General features: G+C 41.8%; 2 protein-coding genes across 6 annotated transcripts in view; one reads left to right on the forward strand and one right to left on the reverse strand.

Moving 5' to 3' along the window:
* heatr5a (HEAT repeat containing 5a) overlaps positions 1 to 20,837 on the reverse strand; it is a 33,373-nt gene extending 12,536 nt beyond the window's left edge. Inside the window, exons 1-24 of one of the 5 annotated variants that reach the window (XM_046061796.1) lie at positions 19,275 to 20,837; positions 15,066 to 15,291; positions 14,746 to 14,957; positions 14,390 to 14,498; positions 13,351 to 13,500; positions 12,939 to 13,110; positions 12,163 to 12,323; positions 11,838 to 12,087; positions 10,749 to 10,904; positions 9,923 to 10,173; positions 9,682 to 9,793; positions 9,181 to 9,333; positions 8,538 to 8,637; positions 7,385 to 7,494; positions 6,277 to 6,446; positions 6,017 to 6,180; positions 5,777 to 5,882; positions 4,854 to 5,044; positions 3,969 to 4,128; positions 3,500 to 3,689; positions 3,253 to 3,422; positions 2,522 to 2,548; positions 1,444 to 1,588; positions 61 to 243 (exon numbers count right to left, since the gene is read on the reverse strand). In XM_046061796.1, the coding sequence (XP_045917752.1) occupies positions 61 to 243; positions 1,444 to 1,588; positions 2,522 to 2,548; positions 3,253 to 3,422; positions 3,500 to 3,689; positions 3,969 to 4,128; positions 4,854 to 5,044; positions 5,777 to 5,882; positions 6,017 to 6,180; positions 6,277 to 6,446; positions 7,385 to 7,494; positions 8,538 to 8,637; positions 9,181 to 9,333; positions 9,682 to 9,793; positions 9,923 to 10,173; positions 10,749 to 10,904; positions 11,838 to 12,087; positions 12,163 to 12,323; positions 12,939 to 13,110; positions 13,351 to 13,500; positions 14,390 to 14,498; positions 14,746 to 14,957; positions 15,066 to 15,191 (3,568 nt within the window). In that variant the 5' untranslated portion in view covers positions 15,192 to 15,291; positions 19,275 to 20,837. Of the gene's footprint in view, positions 1 to 60; positions 244 to 1,443; positions 1,589 to 2,521; positions 2,549 to 3,252; positions 3,423 to 3,499; positions 3,690 to 3,968; positions 4,129 to 4,853; positions 5,045 to 5,776; positions 5,883 to 6,016; positions 6,181 to 6,276; positions 6,447 to 7,384; positions 7,495 to 8,537; positions 8,638 to 9,180; positions 9,334 to 9,681; positions 9,794 to 9,922; positions 10,174 to 10,424; positions 10,478 to 10,557; positions 10,602 to 10,748; positions 10,905 to 11,837; positions 12,088 to 12,162; positions 12,327 to 12,938; positions 13,111 to 13,350; positions 13,501 to 14,389; positions 14,499 to 14,745; positions 14,958 to 15,065; positions 15,292 to 19,274 lie in introns of those variants that run through there. The other 4 variants (XM_046061795.1, XM_046061799.1, XM_046061798.1 and 1 more) reach the window with 4 other exon arrangements.
* Positions 19,796 to 21,434, forward strand: hikeshi (heat shock protein nuclear import factor hikeshi). Its single transcript, XM_046061802.1, has one exon. It carries the CDS (start codon positions 20,262 to 20,264, stop codon positions 20,856 to 20,858), a length of 597 nt encoding a protein of 198 aa, XP_045917758.1. The 5' UTR covers positions 19,796 to 20,261; the 3' UTR covers positions 20,859 to 21,434.
* The last annotated feature ends 3,324 nt before the right edge of the window (positions 21,435 to 24,758 follow it).

Genomic DNA, 24,758 nt, shown 5'->3' on the forward strand with positions numbered 1-24,758 from the left:
TGCAGTTCGCTCGCTGTGTGTTGAAGCATAAAATCTTTGTATGTGACACATTCAACCCACCGGTGGTCGCAGACAGAACGTCCTTGCAGAGTTTGAGCCAGTGTCCCAGTTTGCCGCTGGTGGCGCTGGACGCCATCATGTGGACCAGAGTCTCTTGGATGTCCCTCCTCAGACCTGGATCTGACTCTCGGTCCAACAGAGTGAACAGAGCTCCTTCCAGACCCACCTCCTTTATGGTGACGTCTGAAAAGACGGAGGGGGGGGGAGGATGTCAGTGTGTGGAAAGATTTGTGTCTGACAGTGCTGAAAAAAAAACTGTTCAAGACTGTGATGGCAACAAATGACTGTATCTCTGACTGAACGTGCTGCAAATACTGATGCTGAAAGTGAAAATACTTCAGACCAATCCTGGGTTTTTAAAGGTGATACCAATCACCCATGTTGATATTTGACAAAGTAAAAATACTCTTTGACTACTTTTTTTGTTTTTTTAATAAAAACAGTTAACAGTGTTGGTACAGATTCTTCAAAGTGTTTTTTAGATAAGAGTTAACAAGACATGTAGCAGTTTAGTCAAAAAAAACTTGTCAGTTGGCAAACTCCAGTACGTAATGGAGAAACTCGGCCTGGTAGATCTGTTCTTAGTCGGCCCATTTACCTAATTTAAGAGAATTTGTCAAATTTACACATTTTCTCATATTTAGGATTTTTACATATCATATAGGCCAAGAGGGAAAACATATTTGGACACTGGGGCTGGACAATAAAACAATAACAATAATTATTATTATTATTATTATTATTGCGATATCATTTTTATAAGAACACTATAACAAATGTTAACAATAACTATTCAACAGATGTTTGATTTTATCACTTGAATCATACCTGAATTAGGAGTTAATGTTTTTATTAAGATGTTTATTTTGCTGAAAAAAGCTTTTACTTTTGCATATTTGTTGACAAAGATTTTATTATAATTGTTTTGAATGTTCTACCTCAGATTGTGAAGTGATCCACTGTTGGGCATCAAGTTTTTATTTTACTTTAAAGAAGAGTTTAAACCCCAATTAACTTGAAAGACACAGTGATTTGATACTTATCGTGATAATTATTGATATAGAAAGATATAACATTTTTGGTCATATCGTCCAGCTCTAGTGGACACCTTAAAAAAGCAGCTCACCTGTAGCCTTTGGGTAATTTTAATTTCTACTTTATTGTGTTTTATTCTTCCTAAGTCTGTATTTATGTCAGGGATACTTTATAAATAAAATTGGACACTTGGAATAACCACAACACAAATTATTAAAATGACTATTTTAAGCACAGCATTATCACATGTCTTCAAATGTGTTTGGAGGGGATCTTTAAAGTGGCTTAATAATGTGATCATGATGAGAGCAGGGCAGCAGTGAGACTCAGTGTCTCTGTTCGCCTCACCCAGCTGTGTGTTGTCTCTTCTCGGCAGCTCTTTGACCAGAGTCACCGCGTGTTCGGACACCTCCAGAGCCTCTCGCTGGACAAGCTGCCGCAGACACGCCACCACCGCGCGACGCAGACACAGGTATGAACTGCACAGGTTGGCCTGAATCACACACAGAGGAGTTAATACGTGGACAACAGTTGTTCTCCGTCAACAGGTTTAAGGTTTATCAAAGGAAGCATGCAGCTACAGACAGCGTTTCCTCCAGACTCAGAAACTAAACATTTTTTACATTAGGGGTTCAAGTAATGAATATTTTAATAATTGATCATTCTGACGATTACTTTCTCAAATAATTAATAGTATGTCCGAAAGCAGTGACAGATTATAAAGATTACACATTTAGTTATTTTGTTCCACCAACCGTACAAACCCAATGAGATTCTCTTGGAAATATTAGATATTTATGCTTAAAAACAGATTATCAAAATACTTCTAGGTACACAAGAAACAGTAATAAGCCCTGTCAATTAATCTTCTGATGAACTTGTGATTAACTGATTAATTATTCTAAAAGAATAATAATGTCGTAATTTCTCAGAGACAAACGTTTCTGAGCAGTTATGTTCAATACAAATTCCTCTACGTCACTTTAAGGATGTAATCATAATAATTAGCTTAATTTGCAAGCTCTTTCTAGAGGAAGCACTGAGTACATTCACTGTAGGAGATAAAAACAGCCAGCAGGGAGGGATATGTTAGAGCAATACTGTGGGTAAGGTGTTACTGAGTTAGCTGTCAGTCTGCAAAGCAAACGATGTGAAAGTAAACCGTAACAAAAAAAAAGTGTGAGATACAAAAGTTCAAACGTTAAACAAAAACAGTGAGTTAATAATACAGTATCAAAATCAACAGGAACATGTTAAGTTTTAGAGCAACAGAAAACTGTGTGACATGTTTCACAATCCATAGAAAACTGTTTTAAAAAGCTCCACAAGAAACAGAAAAGTGTTGAGGGTCCAAAAGAACCAGGGGGAAAGAAGCTGAAAATAAAAGTGAGACAAACAGCAGCTTCAGGCCTGAGAGAGAACCTACCAACATGGAATAATCCAATAAGATCTCCTGCAAGACACAAGACAGGGTCAAAAAGCTTCTTCAGACGACTCTGACAAACACGTCTGTAGCCACACAGAGAGACCTTTAGGATGATGAACCCAGAGACCCTGTGCAATTTCCTCATTATATATTCTGCATATAAATGTGACATAAAGTATGCACTTTAACATTTCAATATTATAGGTATTTATAATTTATGTCTCTGAAATTGTCTCCTAATCCTTTAATTTTTCTCTCACTGGCTAAACCACATCAAAAGGAAGGACAGCTGCCGGACAAACCGTCTTCACCAGACTGACTGACAGCAGAAATGTTCTGGGCAACAATAGTTTGCATGTAGGAACAGGAAGAAATCAACCTTATTTTTACTTTATTTATTGATTCATTGGTTTTATATCCCTGCCCAGCGTAGCTTAATTATGATTGTTTTTATCTTATATTAGTGTAGGTATTTTATTCTATTTTTGTATTATTATTCTATTCTATTATTACTTTTAATTGTCTGATTTTATTTGCCTCAATGCCTCCTGAAATGTTGTAATCCTGCTGCAGAAATAAAGTTTATGTTATCATTTTTTAAGTAGGCGTCTGTGGAGATTTGACTTCACTGGTGCACCAGAATAGACTCGGAAGCTAAATCTTGAATCTGCACATAGAAAACAGAGTCAGACAGTCTTTTCCAGTCAGACAGGTAATTCAGGTGTACTCACACAGAGTGCAGGTACAAGGCTGGCCAGGTTGACATGTGGTGGTGAGAACATGTGCAGCTGCTGCAGACAGGAAATGGCTCTGGCCTGAACCAGACAGTCTGGACCGGCCTGCATCACCTCACATCCCACCAGACAGCTGGAGCGCAGAGCGGACACTGCTGCACCTTCACCTGTCAAACACACACATCAGTCAAACGCTTGCTAAAAGCTACTCTGTTGCTGTCCTCAGGTGTGATGAGGGTGGTACCTTGCAGGTCAGGACCCAGGCAGGTGATAAGGGCGTGCAGGCAGCGTCCCAGGCTGTGGTACACCTCGGGGTGGGTGGGCGGAGCCGAGAGCAGCAGCCGGAGCACCAGGGTGAAGGAAGGCTCGGCGTGGGCGCGGTACAAACCTCCGGACAGGTCGATGACCAGAGACAGACTGTGGAGAGACCAGGTCTGGACCCAACAGACACACAGGGACACTCAAGATCAGGACATTTCAGGAAAAGAGAGGACATCTTGTCTGTCTTTAAAATGCTGTTTTAGACATTTAGTTGTTGTTGTTTTTTTATTAAATCAGAATATGTTTGAGTTAACGTAGTTAAGGGAATGTTTTATGTCACTGAAGGTCCTCGCAAGTGTAGAACAAACATCTATAATTCTGCGAAAAACGAAAACAATAACAGTCACTGGCAAGATGGCACACAGACAGATATGGAACAAATGTGTATGTACCTGGACCTCAGGTGAGGTGCTGTCCTGGCTCAGGGTGAACAGGACTCCCAGGCAGGTGGACAGGTGTTGAGCTGAGCTGATTCCTCCGGTGTAGCGGTATAGCGCCCCCAGAGCCAGAGCGTAGCCGCTGCGAGATGCTGCATCACGAGCCGTCTTCAGCCTGAACAGTCACGATCAATACTGTTAGTGGTGGCAGCAGCAGCATTAGTAGTTTTTGTAGTAGTTTTGATAATAGTACGGCCAGGCAGGTCTATTTTAAAGTACCTTTTTAAACACAGTCACATAAGCCAAAGCTGATGTCAAGGCTGAGTGATCAAAAAATAAAACACCTACAGTATGACCCCACAGATAGATCTGAACACATTTAATTGCAAAAGATTACAGAAATCATAAAATTATACATACAAATTGAATATATGTATCAACATTTAAGGAGAGGGGTACAGCACAACATTGGTAAACTATAGTTTTAGAGAAAAACTATCCCCACTGAGAAAGTTTTTAAGCTTTGCACAGACACTCACTTTCTACAAAGAAATGCTTTAAAAAACATTTTCAAAGTGCATCACAGCATCAGCGGGTCGCCAGTTAAAACACACTGTGATATATTTGGATAAAGCTTATTCTATTTCTGGTTCATATGCGACTGTCTGTCTGTGCTGTAATTATTTTTGGATCATGAACCGATTTGTTTCTGCTGTTGCTACTTTAAGATCTGAGAGGGGAAATAGATAAAAATGAATTTACAGACTTTTGTTTCATTCATCGGTATTCACAAATATGTCATAAAACGTGTAAAAATAAAAATGCATGAATAGTTCTAAGTCCACTCCATCAACAACTGTAGCATCTCCAACTAAAAGCAGTATATTAACGTCCACCTACCTGTCGAAGCAGAGCAGCGAGACGGAGACGGTGAAGCCGGGGTCTCCGACCACCTGAACCAGCCGGGCCAGACCTTCAGCAGCCAGACAGCGTAGCAGAGGACTGACGTTCTCCAGCGCCCCAGACAGGAGGGACAACGCCGGGGAACGCACCTCCTCTGGCCCAAAAGAGCCCCGGATCCCACCCTGGTGCTGAGGAGTTTTTTTTTTGTTATTACAACTTTGTAAGGTGATAATATGTCAGAGGTTTATGTTATTTAGCCTGTAGTGGAGTTCTGCTGACCCAAAGTAGATACAAATACAAGAATGTACAGACCAACTCAAATTGAAGCCAAAAATGTGTCCTGTACACACAAACACACACACACACACACACACACACACACACACACACTAAGTGTCAAGAAATTTTTTAAGCAAACTTTTGAAATGTCGCAAAAAAAAAACAAGTGAATTATGTGTGTTTCCATCAGCTGGTTTGGAGCTACTAAACCAGGCTACGGCAAGTGTAGTTACTTCAGAAGTTGACATTACACATGGCTGTAATGAACACGAAGTATGGGACAAAACCAGGACCATGGATCTGAGAAAAATGGAGAGAGGTCCTCAGGAATGGGTTTCAAGCAGGCCAACTGCTACCAGCCATGTCTCCGCACGTTATGAGAATATCCGGGAAGACGCAGACAGCGGAAACAGCTGATCAGTCGTGAGTTACATCAGAACTTATTTGGCAAAAGTGTTTCCATCTCCCATTTAATGCTTTAACTCTTTTTCGACAAAGGCAGAAACCACCTCAAGCGAGCGTAAAAACTAATTTGGCCGTTTCCATCAACCTTTTCTAATGTCATATTTCAAAGTGCGCATAAAAAAAGTTGATGGAAACAGGGCTGGTGTCTGTACGCCAACACCACGTAGGTGTAGTACCTTGAGCAAACTGCAGAGGGCAGCACAGACATGGATCTGGACGGTCTGCTGGCGTTGACCCTTCAGCCGGTTCACTGTTTCTACAAACTGCTCCAATATCTTCACTCTGAGAAAGACAAACAGAGAGAATTTGTTATCACAGATAACAGGTCTGTTTTGGAAAGCGTTAATATTCCCAAGCTGCATAAAGCTATGAACATGCGCATTCATCCTGTGATGAAGGAACAGAAGGTGAGTTACCTCTGAGCGGAGATGATGTGGGGGAAGAGCGCTCCAAAGAGTCGGACGGTGGCAGCGATCAGAGTGACGGGAGGAGGAAGAGGAGTGGGAGCTTCTTCACTCCTCTCACACAGACTGAAGGCGTCGTTGTCCAGAGAGCCCCCTCCCACAATGCTGCCGTGGAGCTGAAAACCAAACACACCCTCAACAATTACAATGCTCTTCAGTCCTGTGGTGTGCTGTTTGTGTTATCAGTCTGAAGTCCAGCTCAAACACATCACCTGTTCCTCGATGTATCTGGGGTCGGTGTCGTCGAGGGCGGGGCCGACCAGCGGCAGGTCATCATGGTGACAGAGGGGGGGCAGCAGGGTGAGCTCTGAACACGGCTGGTTCAGGTTGTCTTGACTGGACAGGTCAGACACGAGCTGGTTCATCACTAAACCAAAACTCTCTGCAGGAGGAGGAGAGAGGTGGAACAACTCATTATTTTCAAAATACAGACGTGTGAAAAGGAAAAAGGAAGAAAGACACAATTAGGAGACATTAGGAGGCAAATATCATGACTAGGGATACAGCGATTACCGAACGGCGCTTTAAAACGTCACAGTTAATTCATAGTAAACGCGCCGCTACATCGAGTGTTTCTGTAGCACGAAACAAAACTGTTGCAATTTGCACAAACCGAAAACAAAGTTACACACGAGCGGTGCACTAGCTTAAAGTGCCGTGCTTATCAGAAACGTGGAGGTTTCTACTGCACACTGGCTAAACTATGGCAGAGGGCCAAACTGGCAGTGTACATCGCTTCTTTTCTGAAAGGTCCTCCAGTCACTGAACATTTTACGTTACATCCTGTTGCCTCCTCCTGTCTGTGTTGAGAAAATGTTGCCAGATGTAAAACACTCACATTACATCAGAAGCTTATAAACTTCCAGGACTACATATTACCTGCTTTTCAGTTATTAATAACACTGCACTCAATCATTTTCACTAAAACTTAAACGAATGGATGAGAGTTGATGACAATAACAGTTCAGTTTATTAATTTCCCCTGGGGAAACCGTGATTATTCCTCAGACTATAATCGTACCGACAAAATCTGTAATCGTTGCATCCCTAATCATGAGGTATCATGATAAGGAAAAAGAGGAAAAAGATGTAAAGAAAACAAAAACAAGACAAGAAGAAACAAAAATAAATATTTGAAAGAAGAAAGAGAGAAAGAGAGAAGGAAAGGAAGGAACTCAAAGCAATGAAGGATTTGTGTGGATATTTGGACAGAAATCTGAATGAAGTAACCATGATAGAATAAAAGGAGAGAAGAAGCTGGAGGAGGTAGGAATAGGGGAACAAGGAAAGAAGGAAGTAAAGAAGGAGGTGTGTTGTTACCTTGGTAGGTGTGTGGAGGCAGCAAAGCGAGCAGCTCATAGACTCTCTGTCTGTATATGACCGACCAGATGCGAACCGAACTGCTGTAAGACCTGATGAGGGCAGGCAACCTGGACACGCACAATCAAAACACAGACAACATATATTACACAAAGACAAAGATTTTAATGCAAGTTAAAAAAAAAACTTTCTGAAACTTCTTCTGGATGACAAAAATATTGTATTTCAAGTAAGTATATTTTGTGGTGTATTCAATATACAAATATATTGTGTGTAATATATACTACTTATATATAACACTACTATATATTTCATATATTTTGTTAAACTATATCTATAGAACAATTTATATATATATATATATATATATATATATATATATATATCAAACTATATTATGTATGATACAAACAGTATAACAACAACAATTCTACCTCAGTATGCCCTGCAGACTCTTCTGCACATAAATATTTGTAAGACTTATGTAAAGGAAAAGACTGGTGTTATTCTGTATTTTTATTGTTAACAAATCCAATAAAAAGTCCCATATTAACATAACAGTAATTTTAACCTGCAAGTAGGTAAAACCTCCTTTTGTGTATCTATAATAAGATTTAATCTTTCATTTTTTCCAAGAACATTCATTCTGATTTAAAAGTGTGTATTTTATATCCTGTGATATCTCCAAACATTACATATATTAGCTGGAGAACACTATCCTTTAGATTTGTTAAAAAAACTCAAACATCATCTGCATAAAAGAAATGTAATGATCCTGTTCACCAATCTTTATACCAGCGATGCCTTCATGTGCTCTTATAGCCGAAACAAATAACAATGGTGATAAAATAATTTGGAAACAGCAGTTTGTCACCTCAGCAGCTGGATTTGTACACAAAAGTTGGATCAATTTCAAAAAGTTCACACAAATCCTAAATGTTGAAAGTATATTGAAATGATAACCTCTTTTTTAAAATCAATCAATCACATTTTTCTAGTAATATAGTAAAAACTATTTTTTTTCCAAACATAATTTATACTTGTTAGTAGATACATTCAGTGTTGGTTTGAGTCTGTGCATGGGATTTGTTGACAACAAGAGAAAATAGCCTCGCCAGACTTATAATTTAAAGGGAAACAATCAGGGACTGACTTGATGAGCAGGGCCACAGCGCAGGACAATGGCGTGAGCAGGCGGCTGATGATGTCATCAGTGACGAGCTCTCTGCAGTGCAGCAACAGGTTCTTCATCGCTGTTCAGACACAAGAATGCAGTTATTTTGTTTGTCATTAATTTGCTGTTTTACATCCATTCATCAGAATAAACTACTGCAAGTGTTGACGTCTGGTCTAAAATTACTGGCAAAACACAAAGATCCCTGGTGAAGCTCAAAAAAGCACAAGAGATTCTCAATGAGCCCACACACGACGCCCTCTATAACTAATTTAAGCCGCTGCTATGAAGAGGCCACAGTACAAGAAATGGTCAGTTTACCTCGTGTATATATGTGCACTTGCACTATTACATTTTTTTTTTAAACAATATGCACAATACTGACTGTCCTCTGCCAATAGTCCTTGTGCATTTCAACTCTTTCTTACATTATTATATTTGTATTATTTTTAGTTTGTTTTCATGTGCATAAATTGTGTATTTCGAATAAAGTATTTTGAATGTAATTGAACTGAAACATAGTGAACAAGTGTGTATGACAAAGTATCCCTCAGGTGGAAGTATACACACACACACACACACACACACACACACACACACACACACACAGGTGTGGACTGACCGCAGAGCGCCCCGGCACGTCCTTCCAGTGTAACCTGCCATGTGAAGAAGTCCCCTCGTCGCAACTCCATCTCCTGCTCCCTGAGTGAAGCAGGAAACACACACCGCCACAGGAGGAGGAGACGGGACAGGTGGTGCTCCACTACAGCTGGGCCTGGGCACACACACACAGCCATTAACCAAATGACTATTTACCTACTGTATCCTAATTTAGATTAAAAATGAAACAAGCATTGTGAAGCTACTCAGTCAAACACAGAGTTACAGGAACTGAAGTCACACTAGTACAGTAAAACATTTAATGTTTTAATGTCCTTAAATGCTAAGTCGATGGATACTGGACTCAGCTACTAACATGTTATCATACAAATGTTACCATTAAGCCTATAGCTTAGATGCTAGCAGCCAAGACGCTAGTGTGGCTAAGCGGTTAGCTGATCTTGTGCATTGCGGTTTCTTTCAGTTAAGTGACAGAAATGTTCACAGCGTTCAGGAGTTGTACCGAGAGTGATGAGAGAGGAGACGAGCAGCCAGCCGGCCTGAGTCCTCTGCAGAGAGATCCGACTGTTCTGAGAGGCTGAACGCAGCAGGTCTTCAGCCAGACCCAGCACCACCTACACACAAACACACACGGAATAGTTATGTTTGGTTCCTCTTTGCCTTTTCGTTGCATTAATTAATGCAACATTGGCATGGTATGTGGTTTATTAATAAGTTATGTAATGTTACATATGATAACCCACCATGCCTTTGGTGTGTGGAATTCCCAGGGTACAGTGCTGCACTGCAGCCACCAGGGCAGCGACAGCGGCTCCGTACCCGGCCACAGCTTCAGGGGAAGATTTGAGCGCCACCAGCCGCTCAGTGCAGTGATCCAGCAGCAAGGAACCCTGGGACGGCATCGCCATGGCAACGCAGCGTAGGCACCAGGCGGCGGCCAGACAGGCAGACGCGGCTGGGTGGAGAAGGACGGAGATCACCGTGTCCAGGAGGGCTGCACAGACAAACACACGAGACCAATTCAACTTCCTGCGGCATTTAAATTCTGGAAAGTAAAAATCACTTTGCAGCAGATTTCTGAGGAGAAGTTTGTAGAAGACATAAATACAGATTCAGTGCCAGAAACATGTGACCACTCGATCTCAACCAGATCTCACACAGTGTGCTGGAGACATGTGGATGAGTGAATACAAAATAAAGCACAACTTTATAGATCCCAAGAAGGGAAATTAATTTGCAGCTTACCACGAGGTACTTGTATGTGAGAGGCAACAGACAATCTATAGTCTCTGAATTCACTGTGGAGGTCAAAAAGAGCAAATGAGTTTTAATATCTGCCGAGTGTGGAGTTTTATTCTGCTGATAAACACATGATCACCTCCTGCTGATCCACAGTCTGTTTTTGGAGACATCATCCATCCTCTGTGTAACAGATAAAGAGCTAAGATCTTCCTCTCTCCTCTTTTCTCTCATGTCTCCACCAGTCTGATCCCAAACATTAGTCTCATTTGTCTCCGTTATTGGTCTCCCTTTGGTTTGAACTTAAGAAGGTGAGTGTGTGTGACAGACCTGTGCTGCTGTCAGTGAGGAGGGGCCCAGCGGTTGATCCCAGTCCCTGTATGAGTGCTCCCAGTTCCAGCAGGCAGCAGACCAACACATGCTGACTGGCCGAGACATCTGCAGACGAAACTCTGGTCTCCACGTTCCCATCAGTCAGAGCTGCATCTAAGCACAAAATATATGATATTCACCAGTTAAAGAATTATAGGCCACTGGTTTTCAGCTTCGCCATTTCAGCTCAGTAGGAATAAACAAACATAGCTGCATATTTAATTCTCAGTCTAAACAAACTCTCTTTCACACTTTGTTAACCACATGCTGAAGCAGGACATCCAGGGAAACACTTCCACATTAGCAAAGTCAAGTGAAGCTATTTTATTGACTTTGACAGATTTGACTGACATCTGGTGGAACCTCAGGCTGTGGACCAAGAAGGAACTCATTAGGTTTTGGTGTAGATAGCGCCATCATGCGGTCATTTATAAAGCACTTAATGATTTTGATTTTGAACCTGGAGAAGAAATTTTCATTTTCTTCTCAATAATAATAATAATAATAATAATAATAGGTTTTGTCTGCGTATTTGTAGATTGGTTTAACACTGTGTTCTGAGCATTTTTTCCCACCCTGTATCAAAAATAAATCACACCAATTAGTCTACAGGTTTTTTTTTTGTTTTGATACATTTTCACCAAATCTTCAAATCTTCATTTTCACCAAATGTGTTTTTTTATATTCCATCCTGTTTTTTCTGTGTGATATATTTCGCATAAACTACCAAAACCCTTGCAACTACATCTGGACGACAAGAGACAACACATATCCACTCTGTGCAATGCTTAAAACAATGTATTTGGCATTTGGCCTATTTGCACAAAGCCCCAATATTAGTGACTTGCAGTCACCATTAGTCAACCAGATTGCCTAACACTCTCTACTAACATTAATTACTTCTACTCTGCAGCCTTGGGGGCATACAGTATGTGCTGTTCGAGTACTTCTACTTTATTAAATTACTCATCTTGCTATCATAAGTTTGTCACACATTCATTCACATAGAGGAAAGTCATGTACAGTCTTTCCTCCCTCTCTGCTCACCGATGGCTCGTTTCTGCGCGGCCACAGCGAGGCAGAGCTGTTTGGCTGCATTGGTTTGAGCCTTCTCTCCCAGCAGGGACCCCAGGGTGCTCCTCAGGATGAAGGAGACGCAGCGGCGGGTCACCGCGGCGTCGCCCGGCGTCTGCGTGGCCTTGCCGTGGGATGCCAGTTCCATCAGTAGGGTCAGGAAGGCCGGGAAGTTCACCTCTAACCAGGAGCCGCCCAGGGTGGAGATGAAGACTACGCAGGCCTGAAGAGGAGGAGTCATTTAATCTGCTGCAATGAATCAAGCTCCCTAAATTCCCTTTTTGCCATGGCGACCCACCTGCGTGACTCCAATGCGGACATCCTTGCCGACAGAGCTTGTCCCCTTCAGCATGTCTCCGCTAGCTCGGAGGAAACCTGCCCCGCCCCGCAGGAACCCCCCGGACAACAAATCCATCACCTCCTCCAGGGAGCTCCGACCCCGCCCCCCCTGTCTGGGGGCTGCTGGGGGAAAAAAATAAGAAAGAGAGGAGCAGTTCATCATCCCTCCATTCATCCATCACCACACACCTTTTCATCTCTGATTTGCCCTGCCTGAAACTCCATGGTATTCTAGGAGTTCCTTCCTTTTAAGAACAAAGTATTTTTAGGTATGACTGCGGAAATAGGAATGTGACAAGTGCAGAGACCATAACGGACGGAGGATACAAATTTGTTGGTTTTGGAAAGTTATAATTGTGCAACACGGAAGTGTCCCCACACTGAATGTCAGGGAGGAGGTTTCCGCAGACCTTCAGAGTCTAAACAGCACTTTAACTTGTACATAAAGACCTTATTTTCCATTTTTATTACCAAATTCCACAATTCCGTAAGTTTTTTCCACATTACGGAAATCATAGGGTCCTAGCTAAAGACATACTGGACCTATCAATCTACAGAGAAACTGTATTCTCATGTGATTAAAGAAAATACAGAGAACAAAAGGACAATATCTGACTGCTCGATTAAAGAACATAGTACTCATAAATCAGACAGATGTGCAAAAGAAACTCTTGCTAGCACTGTTCTCAGTAGTTTTGACCCTCGTCCATCAACATCCGAACTCTCTGATCGTACCAGTGGGCTGTCTGGGCTCCACAGCAGCAGCCAGCAGAGTTCCCAGCAGATTGGCGACAGACACTCTGACGCTGTAGTTGGATCCTTCAAAGGCTCTGAAGCACAGGGTGGCCACGTTCTCCAACTCGCTGGTCCACAGGAACACCGCCTCCCTCTGCAGCTCCAGCAAACACTGACAGGACGACACAGACAGGGAGGATGTCAGCTTCTATACACCCCGGCAGTTTGATACAGAGACATAAAAAGATGCTTGTCTGAACATTAACTGATGGATTGTCTTTCTGTAGCAGTTGTCAGGTCTGCAACAAATGGCTGAAATCAAACTAAACTTGATGGATGGTTTGGAGAGTGATCAGCAGTGATGTGATTATCAGCTGACTTTTAGAGGACTGTACACGCTGGTCATCCTTACCTTGGCAGCGGCACAGCGTACCGCCATGGAACGGTCCGTCAGACAGGTCCTCGCCGCCTTATAGATGTCACGGTGACACGGCACGGCGCTCACACCCAAACCTCGCAGGATCTTCTCCAAACTCAACATGATCTCATACCGACCCTGAGACTGAGAGAGGAAGAGGACGGTGACCTTATCGCACAATAGATGTTCAGGATGTTCTGATGCCTCACTGAGATTCTGAGTGTCGGTGCAAGTAAACATTTAAATTTAAAAAGTTATTTCTCTGGTCAGATTGCTGTAAATTGCTAATAAAAGTTGGCACTAAACCGAACATATAAAGGCCGGGTAAAAACCCTGCATGGCGAGTTCCCTTCACTATAATGTCTCGCATGGTAAATCCAGTATGGCGTAATGCCATCAGTACAACAGCAGTTGTGTCGTACTCAAAACACAGTTCTCACTCACTGATTAACTCTTTTACTCAACTCTTCCTGCAGATTTTCCACATTAACAGCCTAGCAGGAAAGTGAGGGGTGATGTCTTTCAAGCCACTGAAAGGATTTTCACATCAGTGCATTTAGCGTTTATTTTTATTGCAGTGGATATGACTGCAGGAACAAAAAAATAACCCTATGCCTAAAATATGATCAAATATAGTTACAAAACAAGGGGAATAAGAAATAAAGGACTAGTTGTATCTGTAGTTGAGGGACATTTTTACTGTACCCAGAATACCTGAATTCATACAATATAAGGGACTAACTGACCCAAAAATAAATACAAATTTTTATTATTTCATTATCTTTACAATTTCTTGAACTACTTTAAAATCATTTAGCTTTTTAAAAAAAACAGAAACTGAATTATGAGAAAGTTGAAATGAAAATAAAATAAAATCCTGAAATTAAAGTAAAACTAGCTTGAAAAAGCTCTCTGCGGGGCTGGAAGCACAATGTGTGTTTAAATAAACGTGTGTTTTGGAGTCTGTGCAGGCGCTCCTTTCTCATGATAATAACTGAGAAACGAGTTCGTATTTCTGAATAAAAACACAAACCTCTGCGCTCTTCATGGCCTTCAGCAGGTTGGTCAGTGTGTCTTTGAAGGAGCCGACGAGAATCCGGCCAAGCTGCTCAAACAAAGCACCAAGACACGCAACGGCTGCCCTGAAACACACACACATCATACATTTCAACATATCATTTCATGGAAATCTATCGGGCACTTTTTCTTATGTTTTGTGCTGAAGAAAAGTGTGAACTAAAATTAAGCTTCTTCCTTTTATTGGTTTTAGAAATATACTAATTCCTAAACCTTTATTCCTACAGTTACCTGTGCTGTAAAGTCTTAAATAAGCCGAAAAGTATTTTAATATTTGAACTTTCCCCCAATTTTGAACACAGCAACACTTACAGTCGTGTCGGGAGGCCTGACGGAGAGTCGTCTTTGCTGCGGATGATGTCATTGCACCTGTCCACCAACAAGCTGGAAGAAACCGGGTCTCCCAGGCGGTAGAGCAGGGCCAAGCAGTGGGCCAGCAACCAGCGGGTAGGCGGGCCGGGGGAGCCAATCAGAAGACCCGACAGCTGCTCGATCAGACGCTGCTGGTTCTGTTTGATGTCGGCCTGAAATGAAGACAGAGATTTTTAATGTTTATACCTTACAGGACACATTTAAGTTTATTTTCCAGAATCATGTGACCTTTTCAAATGTGAAGGTTGCGCCACTCTCACCCTGTCAGTGGCAGGGAGGAGCTTCTTCAGGTGGTTCAGCCATTCAAAGATGAACTCGGCCCGCTGATGTTCACCCAGCTGACTGTACGCCTCCTCGTTTAGCAGGAGGCTGTGAGCTCGCTCCATGATGAACCTCCAGCAGCCTTCCTCCTCCTCTCCTTCTTCTTCTTTTTCTGCTCTCACTGAGGGTGAAACCTTCTGTCCTGCTTCGCCATCCTCCTAAATCCTGTAAGACACAAATGGAGAGAACGGAAGGAGGAATAAATAGAGAGAAAACAAGGTCAGTATTTCACTTCCATAAAGTTTGGGATCTCACAAGAGAAACATAAAGAAAACAGTGGTTGGATCAAACTCCAAAAACACGTGATCCTACATCTCCCACAATGCAACTCAGCAGCATCTTTGTTAGACTCTCCCTGCCTGGTATGTCAGACTCCTGCAACATAAAATAACACTTTGAAAATCCCACCGAGCTGTCCGGAGAGTTAGTCCAGAGGCTGATGCTAAAAGAACCTGCTAACAGCTTCTCAATCACATCAACAACATCAAAACAAAAGTTGTGACCTTTTAAAGCAATGTTCTTCAGGTTGAAGTGAAACGTAGAAAGACTCCCTGAGCTGGTAAAGTAGCTGTGACAGTAATTGTATGTAAGAGTGAGTCAGACAGGAGTATCTGTTTTCTGCAGTTAGACTCGATTATGAAAGGCGATTCTTATCCTGAATAAAATCAATACGACTGGAGTCTGCTGTGGAGAGATTGGTGTGACCTATTTTATGTTTATAACTCTTCTATGTAGACTACGTCTATGTATACTAACCACTATTAACAGTTGAAGCCTGCAGCCCTTTCTGCTGACACAAGACAAATTAGGTTCTTTGTTTTAAGTGCTGATCCATCCAGTCTCATCTGATCCACTTCAACAAAGCTTAAACGTGGGCGTGGCGCAGCAACATTTTGCCATATTTAATATAACTTTGCTGAACAGCAACAAAAGTGAAATTTGAAAGGAAGATATTTTTGTGTTATAATAATTTAAGTACATTTATTTAATTTATTGCTCAAATACCCAGTTAACTTTATTTTGGCCCGACCCAGTAGTTCAGAAATTGTCTGTTACTGTGGAAAAAAGTGAACTTTGTTGCTTCATCTTTTGACTAGTGATTGTGAAAAGCGGCAAATAATCTATTAAAAAAACTGCTTGTAATTTCCATCTCTAGTCACTATCATGGACATGGGTCACGCTCCAAAACCAGCGGATCTTACATTTCCCATAATGCAATCTCTCAACACAGTCTTGTCTTTAGGGCCTCCCTGGCAGGTAAACAGCTATATCTCCACTTTGAAATGCAGACTGGAAGTTAGACACCTGTAGTTTCACAGACGGTGTAAAAGAAGTGGGCGTGGCCACCGTGACGTCACCTGTTAGTTTGTGGAATACCAATTTGAAGCCTCGAGTTTGGCATTTTGGCCAGAAGTGGTCATATGTGGATGAGAGGATGGAGCTGGGGAGGGATACGCCTGACAGGTCACCATGGTAAGGTAGCCCCACCCTAAAGCATACCCTGCTTTACGATCTATTTTCCTCTAAGTAGGACCAAAATTTACTAAATAAACATCATGCTGTGTTGAAGAAGACTTGAAACTAGCAACTGAGACCATAAACCCATGATGAAAGTGTTTACTGAAGTAACAAATGAAGTTAGAAGTAGGGTCAATTTCTCATAGACTTCTATACAATCCAACAACCAGTGGAGTCGCCCCCTGCTGGCCAAAAGAAAGAATGCAGTTTCAAGGCATTTCCGCCTTGGCTTCAGTTTTCAGACCCCAGAGGTTGCTGCTTGCTGGGTCTCCAAGCTCACGCTGAGATTAAGTTTAGATTAAGTAAAGACAAACCCCTTCAGAGGACATCAGACAACTGTTTTACATGCTGAGCAGGACTGCATGTGTTGTGCTGTGGGAAAATCCCAACCTAGAAGACAAACCATGAACAAAACTCCCTGTGAGAGCTGGCTGCTGAGGAAGACTTCCAGCATTTTAAACTGTTCGGTCTTTGTGTGCCATTGAGAGCTAACAGAGCAGATCGGACCGAAACAGGATGGGAAAGAAGAGATGCTGGCAGCTCAGCTACCGGACGCTGCAAGAATATCTGAGAGAGAGCAGCTCGTAAATTATTCAACAGCACAGCTCTGTCTCTTCCATTAACACACCGCTCAAACACACAATGTTCACAAAGACGCAGCGAGACTAAAAATAACCTCCTGTCTCACAGAAAAACTGCTTAAAACAGACTCTACTGCACAGAGCATTAAGATTTAATGAAGGAGAAAACATCCTCACCACTCTAAACATCGCACTCGAGTGTGTTTTGGCTAAATTAAAATGTGTGATAAGAACCTGTTCATTATAAAATAATAGACATTAGCCTGCTTACTACTAGAGAAGAAAAAGTTCATCACAGGTTCCCGAAGTGAAGTCTTCCCCACAGTCTTGTCTATAAAAATGTTATCAGGGAGGAAGCAGCTCCAACATGACGAAGCGTTTACTTCAACACGGCGTTAATCTGAAGGAATGCCCCATGTTCAATGTGTCGCGCTCTCCCAGCTACAATGACGCCTCAGATCCAGCTAATGCTAACAGTAGCAACGTCTCACGCTCAGGTACAAAACACAGGTGAGCTGACACTCACCTTTTATACTGAAGGGAAACTAATGATGTCTACAAATGATTCAATATATACTGACGAGTCCCCAGAGACGCCCCTCTAGTACAGAGACTTTCACTGAAGGCATGAAGGGGAAGATGAGCGAGGAGGAAGAGGAAGAAGGTGACCGAGCGCTGACAAGATCTGTGGTGAAGAAATCACAACAGCAATTTGATAAGAACCGGATTCTATAAGTAGAATCGTAATCGATGAAATTGAAACGATACCCAACCCTACTTAGGAGACAATGAAAGCTAGTATTCATCTACACGATAACTCTAAATATATTGAAACTGCATTTTTCCACAAGCAGGAAGTGGTTTTTGTTTTCTTCAAGGTCAAAGTGTTAATAAACGTTAGTTGCAGATCTTAAATACTGTTGATAAAAAAACAAAAACAAAGCTGACAGCACTAACCATCAGCTCATGGGTGAAATAAGTGTTTACTGGTGTTTATTGCTGGTTTCATATGATTATATTTCGGTTACTTGATGCTCTCAATTCAAGTCGGCATAAGCAGAGGGTGCCTTTTAATGGGAGAAGAAACAACACGCACATGGCTCAAACCAGCACACCTTGTAGCACCTGTAACCACGCCCATCAGTGATGTCACAGTGTCCTCAAACACCTTGGAGTACATCTGTACATCCATGCAGTAAGGTCAGAAGTTAAACCACCCACTGGTCAAACCTAATCTTTAACTCTCAAAATGCTGCTCAAGACATATTTCCATTTGATGGTACGCTCCATAAAAAAAATGGATTTCAGTATTTAATTCAAGTTGACATTGCAACAAAAAACTCTCACTGTAATCATACTACAAAATCAGATTGGCTTTTGGGCACATTTTACTATGTATTGATTTATTATCAGGTTAAAAAACTAACATGTAGGTACAGCATCAAACCAAATGTCAAGACTTCTGTCACATTTAACTGTATTTTCACTGTCTGTCACATTAAACTCCTGTATTTTCACTTTCTGTTACATTAAACTCCTGTATTTTCACTGTCTGTCACATTAAACCCCTGTATTTTCACTTTCTGTCACATTAAACCCCTGTATTTTCTCTTTCTGTCACATTCAACTCCTGTATTTTTTGTTCCTATCTCATGCATTTTCTGTGTAACTTACTGCAGAGCTGCAGCATCTACCCCCAAAACCCTCAGAGGCTCCAGCCTGAATCTGACTGCTTCATGCCACATAAATTTTTTATTAACCAGAGTAACATGCAAGTTAAACATTCTCCTGTTGAGACACAAAGAGTATACAAATGCATCACTAATGAGGACAACATGTACTAAAATGTGGCAGCAGCTGGTATAAATAAACAACCTGTCTCTGTCAGCCCACAAAAAGCAATTAACTATAAAATAAACTTGGAAAAGCTTCTTCATTCATGCTTTAAAAACCAAACAGCATCGCTAGCTGCTAGCATCGGGTGGCTAACCGGGAAAGCTAACAAGCAAAAGTTGAGGGACAAACGGAGATAAAAACGGGGATGTTTACCTGTTAGTGTCGATGAAAAGTCGTTAATCCGTACAGAAAAGTGTCAGCCCAGAAAACACACGAGCAGAAAGTTTATTTCAGTTTATTTTGATGCTCTAAATGTCACCGAACAAACAGCTGAGCCGCCAGAGACTGAAGCGACCCGCTGACAGAGGCGGCGTCAAGACGGCGGAAATCACAAAAGAACACATCCGGTCACCGTTTTCAAAGTAAAACACACGGGGTTTGTTTGGAATTTTTCAAAACTCAACCTTGTACGTGTGCAAGAATTGTAAGAAACAAATTGGCATATAAGTAATAAAATGTTGTGAAAAACGTTTCATTCCTGCTGTAAATGTGTTTTGAGGGACTTAATTTACTGTAAACATAAATTTAAAAGTTATGTTAATATTTAAAGAAAGAACATTTTTTATCAAAACATTTTTTGTTTTAATTTTTATAAGTGCAAAGAACTCTCACTTCCGGTTAACACATTTACTCCCGCTTTCTTCTTGGCTGTCAATTAACGAATCATCGAGCGTCTACACTGCCAACAACAAAACTCCACCACAACTCTTTTGCCCTCCGGCATGTCTCCCTGATAAAACTCCTTTGCTGTAGTTTATATATGTTTATTGCTGTAGTTATATAAAAGGCCGAAAATGTCCACAGCAGAGAGAGAAACATATGGGACACAACATCCCAGAGTTACTACTACCCAGGACGATGTGTCGATAGCCGAGCAGCAGATTCAGAGCGGGCAGTATTACCATGCGAGACAGTACTAGAAGTTTCTACCAGCCCCTAACAGCTGATTTCATGAACTATCTCAGCTGCTGCGGCGGGATATCATTTCTCAGCCTTCTACCGGATAAACAAGTTCCGCTGAGTTCATCAGTGATTCGGGCTCCTACACTAAAACTAGCCTGCAGGCTAAGCTGAAGCTAATCGTGTTTACATTACAGCGTGCTGGCTAACACCGAGGCTAACGGCTAGCAGTCGGCAGGGATGTTCGGTTGTTTGGTCGCCGGTAGGTTGGTGCAGACGGACGCGGTGCAGGTCGCCTCGGACAAGTTCGTGTTCAACCTGCCGGACTTTGAGAACGTGAACCATGTGGTGGTGTTCATGCTGGGCACGGTGCCTTTCCCCGACGGCATGGGCGGCGCCGTGTACTTCTCCTTCCCTGACCCGGCGAGCGGGGTCCCGGTGTGGCAGCTGCTCGGATTCATCACCAACGACAAGCCAAGTGCCATCTTTAAGATCTCCGGGCTGAAGGCCGGCGAGGGAGGTGCGCACCCGTTCGGCATGATGGCCTCCAACACGTCCCCCTCCGTGGCGCAGGTCGGGGTGTCGGTGGAGGCTCTGGAGCAGCTGGTCCAGCAGATCCCGGTGTCCAGCGCCGCCGTGTCCACCGTGGACTCCTTCCTGCAGTTCACTCAGAAGATGCTGGACAGTCTGTACAACTTCGCCTCGTCCTTCGCCATGTCGCAGGCGCAGATGACGCCGAACCCCACGGAGACCTACATCCCATCCAGCTGCGTCCTCAAGTGGTATGAAAACTTCCAGAGGCGGATGGCACAGAACCCGAACTTCTGGAAAAATTAATGAAAGCAGAGAGGTGGAGGACATTAAACTCTGACCAAAGATGAATCTGCCTGGGAAGTTTCCACCGGTTCACATAAAAGTGTGCCAGTTGTTATCCAGCTCCGCTACTTCGATTTCTACAGAATCTCTGATACTTCAGTTTCTACAGAAAACTGTTTCTAACACGTGGTCACAATCTGTTGCACCTCTCAGTATGTTTTGAATAAAACCAAAAAAAAAGTTTAAAAAGACACACATCCTTCCTTCCAACAAAAACCCAATTAACTTGTTTCTATAACTTTCAACCAAGATCTCATTGCTTTATTTCCAGTTTAGATTTCCTTTTTTTAATTGTCAGGATAAGGTTACATCACCAGAAAGCCTTTAAGTATTATTTTCATTATAAACAAGGTTGCAAAAAAAGTTGTTTGTTAAACCTTCAACTGTATCTCAACATCCAATCAAATGTTTACTCCTTCTGAGCAAACCCCATCAGCTGAGGAAAAGCAGTGGTTGAAAGTAGGGCTGCAACTGATGATTGTTTTTACTATCTATTTACTTTCACAAATCTATTAAACATTTGGTTGTTAAAATGCACAAAGTCACAGTTTTTGATGTCTTCAATTTGCTTGTTTAGTCCCACATACAGTTTTACCCTGAAAGATTCTGTTCTTTATCACAAAAGGGGGGAAAAAGCAGTAAAATGTCATTATGAGGGTGGAACGTGGGAATGTTTGGCAACTTTTGCTTCTTTATCTGAACAAACTACAGAAATTCCACTTTATTACTAGAATGGATTTTCTTATTCCAGGAATTTCAGACCCGATTTTAACTTTTCAGTATCGTTGATTAGAGGTTTGGTCTTTGGTTTCAGTTTCTTTAGTCTAAAACATGCCTCTGTTGAGTTTTACATGTCTGCAGGAAGGTTTGCAACAACAAGAAGAGGATTTTCAGTGGTTCTGGTCTACAATAATACTTATATAGAACATCCTGTGTACACATGACAATAAAAGCAAAAGCACATTTACAACATTTAGACAAACATTAAAACAGGAAAGACAGCAAAAAAGAGCATATATACAATTTAAAGGCCTGCTTGACCTTAAAAATACTTTACATGTACTGTAATTCCACCGTAATGCTGTCTAAGGCCACAAGGCGGCGCTGCAGCTTTCCTTCAAACATTTAACCTTTTGACATGTCTTTCTGTAACTGTAGGTGTGATGCAATTCAAGATTAATCTGCTTAATTTAATTATAGATCGTGTCAACATGTAGCGGCTGCAAGAAATCACTCTGCATGAAGGCATCTAGTTTTACTTGGTGCTTTTCACCTTAAAGTGACAAAACTAGCCTTTTCATATAAAGTTAAAATCACCTTCCTGTTTTTCCTATTAATAAAATACCAGCCTGTCCGCTGTAATCTGATCTCTCCAGCACAGCTTTGGTGCAAGAAGCTGAAGGAAGTGAGAAACTGTTGTTTATTATGAACTGGATTAACAGTCAGAGGAGAGAGCGATTGGCTGTCAGGGGAGAAAGGGTGTAGAGCTGCTGCTACAGCAGATAAGCTGTTACATAAAGGCAGGAAAATGAGTCCACACACACACACACACACACACTGCAGCTGTTCACATGTAAACAGCTGCACTTTTTATTAATCAGGATGATGCTGGAGCTGCTGCTGTTCGGAGTTGTGTTAGTTGGAGGTTATTTTCTTCTTCATATGACTTTTTTCAAGTTGCCCCGATGTAAATCTACTGCAAAGTTACATGGGAAAACTGCCATTGTCACTGGTGAGTTCACAGGCTGCAGGCCAAGCTGCCTTTATGGGGTAATAACACTTTTAAAGGGCGTGTTCACTATTGCAACATGCACATTGAAAACAGCTTCTGAATACTGAGTCTGGCTGAGAAAACATGTTTGAGACAAAAACCCTTATTTATAACCCCATATGGTACCATGTTGTAATAAGGCATCCAAGTTGCAGCTAATGGCTTTATTGTGGTTAATAAAGAATTTTTCTGACAAATGTTGGGTTGATGGATTTAAAAGATGCCTTTGCCTGGTGTTTAGCCTTTCAGTTTGGTAGGAATGCTGTAAATGTAGTAATCCCTGAATTAATGCTTAGCAAGTTGTGGATTTTGGTCCTGCTCAGGCATGTGATCTGAAGGTAAATTATTTATTAACCATGAATAAAGTCATCCCTTATGTGTGCCTTTTTAAAGTGGTTCTCAAAGTGGGGTCCGGAGGCGCCCAGGGGTCCATGGTTAGGTTCCAGGGAGTAACATAATGGCAGAATGTACGTCTGTTTTGGTCATAGGTTTCTTATACTTTCTGTAATACATTTAAAGCAAAAAATGGAATCAGATGCAGGCCCTGGTACAAAATCTTGTGGTCTAATTTGTGTCAGCTTAGGGGTCATACTGGGTCCAAAATGTATCTCTGCATGTACCAATAAAATATCCATCTGTAAAATTGACAGATGGCTGTAAAACGTTTGTAGTTTTACAGAGAAAAGCAGCTGACTTCAGCTTAAATGTGTTGGTTATAATAGATTCCAGTGGAGACCAGTTTGTTTTCATGGTAGAACAAAGGATGACGAACGTGGATAGAAACTTCTACTCTTTTGTCTAAACACACTCTGTCTGCTGAACAAGCCTGTTCATTCAGATTTAAGTCCAAAAGGAGTTTGACACTAAGGGAATTTAGATAACATAATTTAAGATGGAAATGTTCGAACAACTGCAGCTGCCATGAGGATTTGAAAAACAATCTTTCAAACATGTCTTGGTCAGAGATTACATGTGTGCCAGTTCCCTTTGATGATGAAGACTGTAAGATGTGGTTGAAAGCGCTGTGGATGGAAAAGTGGATTATTGGAGTGTTTTGTCATATGTTCTGTTCCCAAGATAATGAATTCACGCTGATGTCACTTTCCTGTTTGGTAGTAGATTAATTTATCTTCAAATAAGGACAGGAAACCTCATCATGCTACATCATTTTCTAAAGACTGATGTTCCCTCAACCAGCCTGTCCTCACCAGACAAACAACCATATAAGATGGTTGAGCAGCAGCTTATTGTGACCCATATTACGACCTCTAGTGGCTGTATGGTGTAGCAAAGGAGGAAGTCAGGTGACGCATTACAGGTGCTGGTCATATAATTAGAATATCAGCAAAAAGTTAATTTTCAGTAATTCCATTCAAAAAGTGAAACTTGGATATTATCATTCATTACACACAGACTGATATATTTCAAATGTTTATTTCATTTAATTGTGATGATTAAAACTGACAACTAATGAAAATCACAAAAGTATGAACATGAAAAGTATGAGCATGTACAGCACTCAATACTTAGTTGGGGCTCCTTTTGCCTGAATTACTGCAGGAATGCGGCCTGGCATGGAGTCCATCAGTCTGTGGCACTGCTGAAGTGTTATGAGAGCCCAGGTTGCTCTGATAGTGGCCTTCAGCTCTTCTGCATTGTTGGGTCTGGCGTATCGCATCTTCCTCTTCACAATACCCCATAGATTTTCTATAGGGTTAAGGTCAGGCGAGTTTGCTGGCCAATTAAGAACAGGGATACCATGGTCCTTAAACCAGGTACTGGTAGCTTTGGCACTGAGAACAGGTGCCAAGTCCTGTTGGAAAATGAAATCTGCATCTCCATAAAGTTGGTCAGCAGCAGGAAGCATGAAGTGCTCTAAAACTTCCTGGTAGACGGCTGCGTTGACCTTGGACCTCAGAAAACACAGTGGACCAACACCAGCAGATGACATGGCACCCCAAACCATCACTGACTGTGGAAACTTTACACTGGACTTCAAGCAACGTGGATTCTGTGCCTCTCCTCTCTTCCTCCAGACTCTGGGACCTTGATTTCCAAAGGAAATGCAAAATTTACTTTCATCAGAGAAC

Source organism: Micropterus dolomieu, linkage group LG11 (genome assembly GCF_021292245.1).
Source record: "Micropterus dolomieu isolate WLL.071019.BEF.003 ecotype Adirondacks linkage group LG11, ASM2129224v1, whole genome shotgun sequence".
NCBI lineage: Eukaryota > Metazoa > Chordata > Actinopteri > Centrarchiformes > Centrarchidae > Micropterus > Micropterus dolomieu.